Genomic DNA, 11,546 nt, shown 5'->3' on the forward strand with positions numbered 1-11,546 from the left:
TTTATTGCCGTTTTTTTTCTTTTCATTTATTAAACATTTATTAAAAATTTTGCCAAAGACCCAGAACATTTATTCCCAACCAGTTTCCAAATACCACGAAATGGGCTATGCCCTTTTGCTCCTTTTACTAGCTGATCGAATTCCGTGTCATCTATATGAGCTCGAAACACATCCAAGTGAGTACGATACTCTACCGACTACAAAATAAGAAACGTGAATATGGTATGGCCCAACTATGCTTATTTAAAAAAAATGGAAAACTCGGATAATAAAAGAAGCTCGCAGAATAATTTCGACTAACTCATTCGAGTTGTTTATTTCTCAGCTAAAAAGATTCAAATTATTTTCAAACAACAGCCACACAGTTACTGATCGGTAATGGCTTTCAGCTCTTACTGTCTGGGTGAAACTCCGTTAACGAAGACAGTCAGAACGCCCTTCCAGGAGTCCATATCATCAGCAGAGACTCCCTTCGAGACGAGAACATCGAGGAGCACGCGAGCGAAGTCCTGAATGTTCAAAGTGACGATGTGTAAAGCAATTTTTGTTCAGTTATTTAGTTCAATTTCTGTCTTATACCTCGAAACGTTCACGGGGGATGGCACGAGGAGGCTGGTGAGAGTAGCGCATGTAGTTGATGTTGCCCAAAAGTTGGAGTTTATCGTTCATGGCGGCAATGATGGTGTCCAGGCGGTCAGCGACCAAAGCGATTTGCTTCTCGTAATCGGCATTGCCGGACAGAGAATCGACGGCGACGTTAGCGAACTTGGTGAAGTGCTTCTGGGCACGGGGAGTCTCCTTGAAGATCCTGTAGAGGCCACAATGAATTAGTTAACTAACAGAAATCAAATTTATATTTCACTGATAAATTATACTTGATGAAGATGGCGGAGACCAAAGAGTTGCGGTCACTGCGGAGGTTTTCCCAGCTGGTCTGGACATCGCGGATCTGGTGGGGGGTCAGTTTAGTTTGGGGATCGGCCAAGTCTTCGGCTTTCCTTTAACATTTCAAAAACGTTCAAATTATTTTGAGTTGGTCTTATTTAGCTTATTAAGTTTAAACTCACTTGAGGTTCTTGGAGATGCCAGCGACCAAAGCGCGGATTCCGTTCTTCCAGGCTTGTCTGGCTTCAGCGTTGAAGGCGATGCCGAGCTCTTCAGCGAGGACTTCTTCAGTGATGGCACCGAATTGCTTCATTTTCAATAAAAAAATTTAAGTTAATAAGCTTACTTAAAGTATTATTATTATTATTATTATTTTTTTTTTTAATTTGGGTTTGGAAACGAACCTCGAACATGATGGGGGTAGCTCCGCGGGGCTGGTGAGCACCTCCGAGAGCGTTGATTTGGTTAGCCAAAAGCTCCTGGCTGGACAGGGACTGGATGACGACGTTCAAACCGGCCAAAATGGTGTAAGCCTGGGCCAAGAAGTTTCCGTTGCCCATAAGTTCGTTCTGGGGAACAGTGGCGAAGGACTTGAACATCTTTTGGTATTCGGGGTTGGCAACGATGAAACTGGAAATTGAACATGACAATAACGAGTTCAATTATTGCGAATTGAAAGTCAATTGAAAAAGATGTGGAGGCTTACCGGAAGAGGATCTTAGGAGGAACATCTCCGTCCTTCTTGGCTTGGTCCCAGGTCTTGCGGATAACACTGCGTTCGTGTGCGCTGAGGAGTCCGCTGTCGGTGCCTTCATCAGCTGTCACGGTGGTGACGGTCGTGGTGACAGTGGTAGTGGTGGTTCCGGGCTGTAATTTTAAAAATGCATTTTATTATTATTTTAAGCCCATTTAATTTGAGAAATATAGTTCCACTTTGATGCGTAATAATTAACTATTGCACTATTACTTATGAGAATACTTACAGCTTGAGAGTAAGCGCTGGCGATAGCCAAAACGCCGAAAACGAGGGCAACGTTGAAGAACTGCATGTTGAATGTGTCTTCTGAAAATATCAGATCGCAAACTGATGTTAATGGATTGCTTGTGATGTCCTTTTATACGTATTCCCAATTTTACCCTTTCGTATGTTATTCAACACAGTCATAAAACGATACCGGTAGTGACGTACGTATATAGCTAATTTTCTATACTCTTTGATCTGCATTACGTATCTACTTCGAGTTGACGACAAGATAACTAACTTGAAAATTGTCTACAAAATTAAATCCCAGCCAGACTGTACTGGTACTAGACAGTGCCGTCCCCATCCAGCTGTTGGATGGAAAATTGATCAGGTCTTATCTATACAGTTACTGTGTGCTGATAGTATCTGCGCAAACTCGTGCTGTCATGCAATTTTTTGCTCTTGATCAATCATCAACCCCCCTCCCTCAACCCCCCTCCCTCCCCTTCCCCAGCCACCACCCAATCATTTCCAGAACTGATGACGAGAATACCGTGAAATTTAGTAACTGAAATCAAAGCGATGGCTTCATTGGCTCAAATTTGAAAATACGGTGGAAATGTTTATTGTTTTTTTTTAGCCAGAAACGAGTTGCTCAATAAATTGTGTAACAAAATAATGATTCTGTTGAATCAACCGACACGTAATTATCAATAATGAAACTGCATTGAAAGTTGAATTTGTTTATTAGTGTAGTAGGAACTTTTCTGTTTGGCTATGCGATAAGCGAGAAAAAACTGCTGACCATCTAATAGCTAGAGGCAATCGTACAATAATATGATTTCATCAAACACTCTCTCCTCACGGAAGTTAAATATTTAGAAGCGTGAATAGGGAGATGGGGCAGGAGGAGTAGCGCGCCCAGCACTTGTTTTCTTTGCCAGTGCGATAAGCGTGAGTGTACTGGTCTTCCAGTGGCTTTTCAATCAACTCCAGCTCGGGCAGCAACGTAGCATCGCGCCGGACACGGTGGTTGTTGCTGTTGCCATGGGCGGTCAGAAACTGTCGCATGATTTCGGGAAATTCTAGCAGGCTTGGCCTGTCGTGAAGTGTATAGTTTGAAATGATAGATATTTATGAAACCAGTGGCATTTGAATAGAAAGATATAATGCGTTTACGTGAAAACCAGATGCATCAGTTTGCCTAGGATTCCGTGGTGGGCCAACGGAGCTTCGGCCAGCTCGCAAATGGCCCGTTGCATACAAACTTCGCCGTCGAATCCAAACCTTCAAATTGAGCAATTACAGAGTTATCTCATTAAATAGTATGAAGACTAGAATTCCATAAGCATTTAAAGCGTCATCACTTTTTGAACAGAATCTCAATATGTTGGTAAACGGTCCGCCTCTGTTCGTTCGCCCGTTGTTCTTCGAGAAAGTCGTAATCGATCAGATTGCTCTCCATTTGCCCTTCATCGCTCAGGTCTTTTTCGAGTTGATCCAGACTGCCGTAGCGATTGTTGAGCTGCGTGAATGTCGGCAAGACGAAGCGGAAAGGTAAGTTCATGTTGAACGAGGAGAAGGTGTTGTTGAGTGGACTGATGCCCACAGACATGTCGAACGCTATTCTGAGGCTCGTGTTATCTGGCAGTGATAAAGCCGTCCGACTGCTGGAACTCTGCCGGCGCTTTCGTTCCAGCTTCTCGTCAGATTTCACGTCGGCAATGGGGCTGCTGTCGTCTCCCGCGCCCGACAGCACTAAATCGTCGCCAGCAACGTGATTTGTTTGATGCTCGGCATCGTAGGAAACAGCAGCGAGGCTTCCAACCGCTAACAACAACCAGATGCGGATCATTTTTCGAAAGTTTTGCAAGGACCCGTGTGTATACCTTTGACTGTGGCGGTAACTCGAGATGGACTGGTTGACTGGCTCGGCAATCTTGTTACCTTTTATTGTTACCTCCAAAATTGACTATACGTGGAAAACTTTGATGTCAGAAAAAATGCGTGTTCATTCAGTTGTAGTTTTATTTGTTTAGATAATGCTCCTCTTCCCATCTATTGTTGGAATAAGTTAGCAACAAAAGCGTTTCCTGTTTCCCGTCTGCCGGGAAGCGATGATGGGAATCGCACGATCCTCCCATCACGTCGAAATCGATAGTCGCTCAATTCGTTGCCTTGGAACAAAAGAGTTATAGGCCGAATTTCCACGGAATCAACAAGCCGTGCATGGGTCAAAATAACTGTAACCGAGAACTCGAGTATACGCAATATTGTGTCTGTTTCACATAGCAACAAGATATTACTAGGTGTCCCAAAGAGGGTACAGCACTATACTGCCCTTCAGTCAAAATGTCAGCCTATATCAGCCGGGTGCTGAACTTGATCGAATAAATAAAGGAATCATTATTCGTTTCCGTTACTCAGAAATGTAAACCGGTTCTCCATTTTCAAAACAGAGACACATGGCTGAACGGCACAGACAAACATGATGGCTCATCATCGCCAAATGGCCGGGCTCGTTCCATTAATAAATGGAACGAGTCTCAAATATTGAAACAAACAGTTATTTTTTAAATTGCTCAGCAGAAAACTGGACCCAGTGTTGATAACCTAGGATCCGAATTTCGAGAATTGCGGCTACAATTCCACGTCAAGAAGCCTGTAAGAACTTTGCTCTTTCTCAAGTTGTTATACCGGTCCATACTGAACCCCCACACTTTTCTGCGATAACAAAATAGAAACAGATTGTGGCCTCCTTGCCCTTACGATTTTCAACTTGAACGCCAAGTAATATTAGATCGACGCTTTCAAGACACATTTGGAACTGTAGGCTGGCAGAAAGTTTAGAATTCAGCAAAATTGATTATTTTATGACAATCAAATCGCTGAAAATCTCAAGTTAATATATTTGAAGTTGAGAATTATTCACCGAATAAGTTTCTAAATGTAATTCTGTATAATTTTATAGTTGAAATCACATAGTGTCTTGTTATGGCCTCTGCTTTGGATTGTGCTGAGTAGTTACAATTGACTTTCGTACACTGCGTATATCATACGTATTCAACTAATTCAAGGACTAAGAATCAAGTATCAGTTTGGACGGGATTTTATTTATGCAACGTTGTTGTATATGATGTGAGTGCACTTTTTTCTAACATGATATATCGAAATAGGAACTTAAGGTTTCAGAACAAATCACTGGTTATAGTCTCTACATTTTTTGTTTAAGTTAAAAGTCCAAAAGTTTGAAGACAGAAATTGGACATGCGGAGAAATGAGTGAGACAACCGCTGGCTGCTCTACCCTTCAAATAGGCGTCGTTGTATTCGTCCTTATTCCTTTTCCCCAAGAAATGCAGCTCAGGGGGCAGCGATGTAAAATTGATGAAATTCTGCTCGTGTTGAGGAAAATCCGATTCAGTGGGCCTAGTTTGCAAATAAAAGCTGTTAGTTTTATCGCAGGAGGAACCAAATTCGCGCTCTGAATTATCTTTACAAAAATAAGATGTCAAAGATTTTCCCGAAAAGTCCGTGATTGCCTAGTGGAGCTTCAGCTAGCTCGCATATGGCCCGTTTTAAGCAAGCATTGCCGTTGAATCCAAAACTGTTGAGAAAAAATTAAATTGAAACTTGAATCCTATTCACCTGTTTGCAAATATAAAAAACAAATCAAATCAAATATTTTACTTTTGAAAGAAACTTTCGGCATATTTGTAAACTTGTCTCCGATCATGATTAGCTCTTTGTTCCTCCATAAACTCGTGGTTCAGTTCATTTGAAATGCGGGACTCATCGTCATTTGAAGTTCCGGATGACATGCCAAAACTCGAGTAGAGTTCGTTCAGCGCGCTAGCAGTGGGTAGATCGAATGTGAGCGGCAAATCGAACCACAGGTAAGTCAATGTGGTGTTGAGAAGTGGAACGACGGGAATGATTAAATCCATCGTGACTGATAGCGTTCCACCGCTAGGCAGCGACAAAGCCGAGCGTCGGACTTTCTTATGGATCTTGGCCGATTCCACTCCAAGTATGATGGCAGCTACGAACAGCAACAATCTGAAAGAACGGCGTAGTTTCATTGCGAGATAGGTTTGAGATTGCTCTACCTGCTGCTTTAGCTTGTGGATTGTTACTGCGACATGTTTGTAAATGTTTCGTTATTTAAATACTTTCGGATCAGTCCGTGGGATCAAAAATGTTTTGGGCTAAATCGCGTTCTTTAACTTCTTTTGTGACTTTACTAATAAAAGGTTTAGTCGTGTATTGAACTCTGTGTTACGTACCGTTCTGATATTTTTTTTTCTCATCCCACCATTTTATGAACCAGAGGACTGTGGGAAAATGTATCGCAAAGCGTAAGTGGGCTATGTGACAAAAGAATATTATTGAAGGCACGGAAGCTTGTCCAACTTCATTATAATAAAATGAATTCATACGGAATTATGTGAGTGATAAAGGATAGCAGTTTCCATTCGAATTTTCTTTATCCGGTTTTCAAGTGAAAAATGGTGGAGTAAGGCCAGCGCCCGTCTTTTTCTTCTGAATCATGCAGTTTTTTAAAATAAAAAAGTCAAATTTAGATTAATTGGTAGAGATATACTTGAAGTCTGAGCCTGTACGAAAAATTATAAAAGCAAATTTCTTGATAAACGCCAATATCTCGCGTAAAAAAATTAATACTCAGAAAATATTGAAATCGAAAAAACGCGCGGTTTTATTGATTGTGAAATGGATGCTGTTTAGAAATATTTCAACCGAAAAAGTCGTCTGTCAAGTGTCAATCTGTCATAGTCATACTCATTTTCAGTTCGCACTCAGAGTCAGTAAAAGAGTGCAAAAATAAAATAATTCCAAATCTAACTGTAAAAGAGAAATTAATCCAGTTATTTGCCAATCGTAACATCGTAATTTTTTTATAATTTTAAACAAATAATGATCTAAACTGTGATTGTCGTAAGTACATTATAGACGTGCCAGTGAAATTTTAACCAAGTTTTTATTCAAATTGTAATTTTCTTTTTCATAGGAAAAAGTATTATTCAACTAACTTCAATAAAACCAATGGAAGAAACTATGGACGATTGCAAGGAATTCACAAAAGAAAAGCATGCAAAGTATTTTCTAAGATGCTTGAATGCTTTGCCCTCTTCAATGGTGTCACTGGATTCCATAAGGTTTACTTGATAAAAATGTTAAAAATAATGCTGTGGACATTAATTAATTTTTAATTTTTTCTCTAGACTTTCAATGTCATTCTTTGCTATATCTGGTCTTGATGTGTTGGGAAGATTGGATTTGCTAGACAAGCACAGAAAAGAATACATAAATTGGATATATCTCTTCCAGATTTTACCAAAATATGGTGATGAGTGTCTAGAACGTTGTGGATTCAGAGGATCACTTGCTGCCACGTTTGCCCTTGAAAGTCAAGACAGTAGTCAGATTGCCAGTATTGAAAACAAAGGGTCAGTTTCAAGTCATCCCTTAGATACTTCACATATTACAATGACATATGCAGCAATCAATACCCTCCTCATTCTTGGTGATGATCTGGGGAGGATACAAAGAAAAGGAATTTTAGCTGGTGTTAGAGCTCTTCAGCTGGAAAATGGAAGGTAAAATTAATCATTTAAAAACCAATGTGTATAAATATTAAATTACATGCAACTGTTTGTCAGTTTTGCCGCCACTTTGGAAGGTAGTGAGAGTGACGTTCGTTTCGTGTACTGCGCTTGCTGTATTTGCTACATATTGCAGGATTGGTCAGTTATAAACATTGAAAGCGCCACAAACTACATCGTGAATTCAATTGTGAGTTGCAGTATTAAAACTGTTTGTCGAAGCAAATTTTTGTTTAATTTTCAATGCCTTTTACATTCAATAGAGCTATGATGGAGCTATTGGACAAGACCGAAATCAAGAAGGACATGCTGGCCTGACATTTTGTGGAATAGCAGCCCTTAGTTTGATGGGAACGCTTGAAACAGCTCTGAGTTCAAATCAGGTTGACTCCTTGTATAAATAGTCGCAGTTACGGTATTTTCATAAGTCCAAACTGCCTTTGACTGAAATCAGAAAGCAAAACTTGTACGCTGGCTCGTCTCCCGTCAACAAAGTGGATTTCAAGGTCGGCCGAACAAACTACCAGTTGATACCTGCTATTCATTCTGGGTTCCAGCGACACTAAAAGTAAGGCCCTACGCTTAAACAGATGCAATTTAGATCCATTCAATACTTCATAAACAATCCTCTGCAGATCCTTGGTGCTCACCAATTTATCGACCGTAAAAGTAACCGGAAATTTGTTTTGGATACTCAATGCAATATCATTGGAGGATTATCAAAGTGGATTGATCACTCAAGTGATCCGCTACACTCGTATTTAGGTATTCTTAACGCTATCATTTTTAAGATGAATAAATCTGTGAAGTTAAAAAAATATAAATTTTGATTAAAGGTCTTGCTGGGTTAAGTGTATGCGAAGAGACTGATTTGGTAGAGGAGATTCATCCTGCATTGAACGTGACAAAGAGAGCTTTCGAACACTGGCAAAAGCTCTTTGATAACTAATCAGCCTAAATTTCATCGATGCAACCCTATTATGCACAACTTTTCTTGACTGATTTCACACCTCATATTGTCAATTATTTGTCAACATGTATTCACGATCCCAACGAGCTCAAACATATACGTTAAAATCCATATTTTGCTTGTGTCTGTCGTTTCGTGGATTTGTTTTGAGCCCACTGGTTTTTAAGATCAACCTCACGAGCTTTTGCTTGGGCAGCCAAGTAAGTGATTTGATGCTTCTTCTTTTGTAGCTTGTTGTAGGCTATATCTGGACCTCTACTAGCAGACTTTTCTTCAGAAATTGCCTTCAAATATGACATGTTGGGATCATACGTCAAACGCTCTCCTTGAATATCTATAATTTGTGCATCATCTGGTAATTTGCGTTTGACTCCAGAGGAACCCTGAAGTGCCTGTAACTATTAGGCAAAAAACAATTAAATCTTCTACCAGATTTCTATATGAACAAGTACATACTGCAACATGGTCAAGTTCCAATCCAGCATCTTCTGTTTGGTAAGTGTCTGAAATTCCAGCCATGTTATACTGCTGATTGGTAGGCATGCTAGGGTAAGCTGGTTCAGCTTGTTGGCTTGTTGAACTGATTGTTTGGAAGACTGGCCCAATATCCATTGGTTCTGCCTGCACTTTTAAGGCTGGCTCATCCATTGTAAAGAAGCTGTCAGATACATCCTCATCATCAGAATCTTTCTTGGAAGACTGCTGTCTAGCAACAGACTGAGGAATAAGAGGGGTACTTTTCTTCATCAGGGGTTTCACAACTGGTTTTGCGATTTCTGACGGAGGCTCATGATGTGAATTTTTTGGAGGTGGTAGTTTTGAAAATAGTTTTGATTGTCCTACAGCAAGTGGTTTGTCTATTTTCTTAATTTTTTTTGTTTCTGTATAGTCTTCCAGCTAAATGAGAAAAACATCAGTGTAATGGAAACACAATTAGCTTAAAATGGAACTTACATCAGTTAGTGACGGTATGCCAATTAAAATTTTTCCATTCTTTCTTTGGCTTATATTTGATAGTAACTCAGATTTCTTCAAATTTGCTTTTTCTCTGCTAGCAAGCTCTGCTAGTTTGAGTTCTTTTTCGGATGGTTTTGGTATATCACCTAAATCTTCACGAATGCTCCCATCTTCATTTTTGTATTTAGAGAAAGCTATTGCAGGCGATTGATCCATTTCTTCATCGGATTCACTGCCACTTTCATCATACGCCACCAAATTTAACGCCATTGTGTTGATTATTGAGAAATGTTTAAAACAAAATTACAAATCTGCTTGTTGACTTGTTGACTTGTTGTGACTGCTCTGTTATTTGCAAGGCCGACTAACTCTGTCTCTGTTCAGTGTTCATGGTCCGTGCGACTGACCGACTGTGCAACTAACTTAAAAACCCATTAGTAGATGTCGCCACTGTCGCCATTGTTGTTCCTGCACCGTGAAATGAGAAATGGGCGAAACAAATTGTTGCTAAATTTATTGCGAGCCCGAAGGGCGAAGCTAATAATCGCATACGCAGAAAAAAAAAAGCCATGTCACTTTGTCTGTATGTATGTATGTATGTATGTATGTATGTAACGCTCCATAGCTCGGGCTTTTTACGACACATTTCAGACTTTTTGGTCTTAAAAATTAGACAAAAAATATGCGGTGCGACCAGAACAAAAATAATTTCATTTACTTAATTAGTTCTTCTGTAATTAATGAAAAACTGTTAAAATAATTGCTTAACGACTAGTGTCATCTGGCGGTGGCGACTACAACTTTTCACCTTAGGTTTAAATTTCACTTTCCACTACATATGTAAGTGTCATTTATTTAAAGTGTTAAGTTAAAAATTCATCCTTCTCGTCGAATAATTTTTATTGAAATATATTCGTAATGGATGGTTAAACATGAGTAAAATAATTTTACGAATATATTCCGCCCAAACAAATCACCACCAGATGTCCGTAGTATCGCCGTGATGACGCAATCTTTGATGTCCCATCCATGACGCAACAACCAGATTTGCATTTATGTTTTGCAGTTATTTGACTAAAAAATGGTTATTTTTAAATTCAATTATTGAACTTTATTTGTAAAAATAGGAACATTTGAGTTGAGCAAACTAAACGAAAATAACTTGCAAGGATATTGAACTGTGACAGAAAAATCCCACAGGATTGCAATTGCGAAAGAAAGTGTTGATACGAGGTTATATAAGGGTGATTCGACTCGAGTTGATTTTAAAAGGGTGCCAAACACACACCGTTTCTGTCAGACTGTTTTTACCACACAAAAACACCGTTTCTGCCTGATTGTTTTTTTTACCATACAAAGAAAACAAGAAATCACATTGCTCCATCACTTTGATGATTTCTATTCCCAGAATATCGATTGTTTTTACCATAAAAAAAACAAATTGATTTTAAAGGGTGCCAAACACACACCATTTCTGTCAGACTGTTTTTACCACACAAAAACACCGTTTCTGCCTAATTGTTTTTTTTACCACACAAAGAAAACAAGAAATCACATTGCTCCATCACTTTGATGATTTCTATTCCCAGAATATCGATTGTTTTACCATAAAAAAAAACAAATTGATTTTAAAGGGTGCCAAACACACATCGTTTCTGTCAGACTGTTTTTACCACACAAAAATACCGTTTCTGCCTGATTGTTTTTTTACCACACCAAAAGCAATAGTCAAATCTATTCCCGGATTATCGAACGTCAAAATGTCTTCTAAGAGAAAACGAAAGGATGAACTTGCAGCTAGGCAAGCCAAACGTAGAGCAACGGAATCTGAAGAACAGCGGTTTGCTCGACTTGAAGCAAATGCTGTCAGGAATGCTGCAGCGAGATCAGCCGAGTCTGAAGTACAGCGGTGTGCTCGACTTGAAGCAAATGCTGTCAGGAATGCTTCAGCACGATCAGCCGAGTCTGAAGTACAGCTTTGTGCTCGACTTGAAGCAAATGCTGTTAGGAATGCTGCAGCACGATCAGCCGAGTCTGAAGTACAGCTTTTTGCTCGACTTGAAGCAAATGCTGCTAGAAGTGTTGCAGCACGATTAGCCGAGTCTGAAGTTCAGCGGTGTGCTCGACTTGAATTAAATGCTGTTAGG

At 39.7% G+C, this 11,546-nt stretch overlaps 5 protein-coding genes and 1 long non-coding RNA gene across 7 annotated transcripts; 2 read left to right on the forward strand and 4 right to left on the reverse strand.

Annotated features, from left to right (window-relative positions):
- Positions 1–287: 287 nt before the first annotated feature.
- LOC124315428 lies at positions 288–1,995 on the reverse strand. The gene is made up of 7 exons (XM_046781101.1): positions 1,869–1,995; positions 1,592–1,752; positions 1,290–1,515; positions 1,068–1,192; positions 876–998; positions 580–808; positions 288–509 (listed from the first exon to the last, which is right to left on the reverse strand). Exons 1-7 carry the CDS (start codon positions 1,932–1,934, stop codon positions 393–395), a joined length of 1,047 nt encoding a protein of 348 aa, XP_046637057.1. The 5' UTR covers positions 1,935–1,995; the 3' UTR covers positions 288–392.
- Positions 1,996–2,576: 581 nt separating this feature from the next.
- On the reverse strand, positions 2,577–3,826 carry LOC124315540. 2 transcript variants are annotated; one of them, XM_046781289.1, is made up of 4 exons: positions 3,739–3,826; positions 3,217–3,679; positions 3,029–3,136; positions 2,577–2,948 (listed from the first exon to the last, which is right to left on the reverse strand). In XM_046781289.1, exons 2-4 carry the CDS (start codon positions 3,462–3,464, stop codon positions 2,720–2,722), a joined length of 585 nt encoding a protein of 194 aa, XP_046637245.1. In that variant the 5' UTR covers positions 3,465–3,679; positions 3,739–3,826; the 3' UTR covers positions 2,577–2,719. The 2 variants fall into 2 exon arrangements, with proteins under 2 accessions (XP_046637245.1, XP_046637244.1); XM_046781288.1 differs by having other exon boundaries at positions 3,217–3,743.
- LOC124315815 lies at positions 3,730–5,277 on the forward strand. The gene is made up of 2 exons (XR_006911710.1): positions 3,730–4,513; positions 4,591–5,277. It is a non-coding gene; the product is annotated as an uncharacterized LOC124315815 (long non-coding RNA).
- Positions 4,431–6,533, reverse strand: LOC124315573. Its single transcript, XM_046781342.1, has 3 exons — positions 5,539–6,533; positions 5,348–5,455; positions 4,431–5,277 (listed from the first exon to the last, which is right to left on the reverse strand). Exons 1-3 carry the CDS (start codon positions 5,928–5,930, stop codon positions 5,082–5,084), a joined length of 696 nt encoding a protein of 231 aa, XP_046637298.1. The 5' UTR covers positions 5,931–6,533; the 3' UTR covers positions 4,431–5,081.
- Positions 6,534–6,654: 121 nt separating this feature from the next.
- LOC124315407 (geranylgeranyl transferase type-1 subunit beta-like) lies at positions 6,655–8,555 on the forward strand. The gene is made up of 8 exons (XM_046781069.1): positions 6,655–6,804; positions 6,878–7,025; positions 7,092–7,466; positions 7,530–7,662; positions 7,736–7,855; positions 7,927–8,040; positions 8,108–8,237; positions 8,309–8,555. The coding sequence occupies exons 2-8, from the start codon at positions 6,913–6,915 to the stop codon at positions 8,419–8,421; spliced, it is 1,098 nt and encodes a 365-aa protein (XP_046637025.1). The 5' UTR covers positions 6,655–6,804; positions 6,878–6,912; the 3' UTR covers positions 8,422–8,555.
- Positions 8,496–9,781, reverse strand: LOC124315447 (proline-rich protein PRCC-like). The gene is made up of 3 exons (XM_046781126.1): positions 9,397–9,781; positions 8,899–9,339; positions 8,496–8,840 (listed from the first exon to the last, which is right to left on the reverse strand). Exons 1-3 carry the CDS (start codon positions 9,667–9,669, stop codon positions 8,544–8,546), a joined length of 1,011 nt encoding a protein of 336 aa, XP_046637082.1. The 5' UTR covers positions 9,670–9,781; the 3' UTR covers positions 8,496–8,543.
- Positions 9,782–11,546: the final 1,765 nt, after the last annotated feature.

This window comes from Daphnia pulicaria, chromosome 11 (genome assembly GCF_021234035.1).
Source record: "Daphnia pulicaria isolate SC F1-1A chromosome 11, SC_F0-13Bv2, whole genome shotgun sequence".
Lineage (NCBI taxonomy): Eukaryota > Metazoa > Arthropoda > Branchiopoda > Diplostraca > Daphniidae > Daphnia > Daphnia pulicaria.

Excerpts from the sequence above, each read along its gene's own strand:
- LOC124315428 (XM_046781101.1), bottom strand. The coding sequence starts at position 1,934 with ATGCAGTTCTTCAACGTTGCCCTCGTTTTCGGCGTTTTGGCTATCGCC. Across the intron at positions 1,516-1,591 it reads CCTCCTAAGATCCTCTTCCG|TTTCATCGTTGCCAACCCCG; the intron begins GTAAGCCTCCAC and ends TTCAATTTCCAG. Across the intron at positions 809-875 it reads GTCTCCGCCATCTTCATCAA|GATCTTCAAGGAGACTCCCC; the intron begins GTATAATTTATC and ends TGGCCTCTACAG.
- LOC124315540 (XM_046781288.1), bottom strand. The coding sequence starts at position 3,704 with ATGATCCGCATCTGGTTGTTGTTAGCGGTTGGAAGCCTCGCTGCTGTT. Across the intron at positions 3,137-3,216 it reads ATTGAGATTCTGTTCAAAAA|GTTTGGATTCGACGGCGAAG; the intron begins GTGATGACGCTT and ends CTCAATTTGAAG. Across the intron at positions 2,949-3,028 it reads CTGATGCATCTGGTTTTCAC|GCCAAGCCTGCTAGAATTTC; the intron begins GTAAACGCATTA and ends ACTTCACGACAG.
- LOC124315573 (XM_046781342.1), bottom strand. The coding sequence starts at position 5,930 with ATGAAACTACGCCGTTCTTTCAGATTGTTGCTGTTCGTAGCTGCCATC. Across the intron at positions 5,456-5,538 it reads GCCGAAAGTTTCTTTCAAAA|TTTTGGATTCAACGGCAATG; the intron begins GTAAAATATTTG and ends TTTTCTCAACAG. Across the intron at positions 5,278-5,347 it reads ATCTTTGACATCTTATTTTT|GCCCACTGAATCGGATTTTC; the intron begins GTAAAGATAATT and ends TTTGCAAACTAG.
- LOC124315407 (XM_046781069.1), top strand. The coding sequence starts at position 6,913 with ATGGAAGAAACTATGGACGATTGCAAGGAATTCACAAAAGAAAAGCAT. Across the intron at positions 7,467-7,529 it reads CTTCAGCTGGAAAATGGAAG|TTTTGCCGCCACTTTGGAAG; the intron begins GTAAAATTAATC and ends ACTGTTTGTCAG. Across the intron at positions 8,041-8,107 it reads GGGTTCCAGCGACACTAAAA|ATCCTTGGTGCTCACCAATT; the intron begins GTAAGGCCCTAC and ends AATCCTCTGCAG.
- LOC124315447 (XM_046781126.1), bottom strand. The coding sequence starts at position 9,669 with ATGGCGTTAAATTTGGTGGCGTATGATGAAAGTGGCAGTGAATCCGAT. Across the intron at positions 9,340-9,396 it reads GCATACCGTCACTAACTGAT|CTGGAAGACTATACAGAAAC; the intron begins GTAAGTTCCATT and ends TTTCTCATTTAG. Across the intron at positions 8,841-8,898 it reads TGGAACTTGACCATGTTGCA|TTACAGGCACTTCAGGGTTC; the intron begins GTATGTACTTGT and ends TTTGCCTAATAG.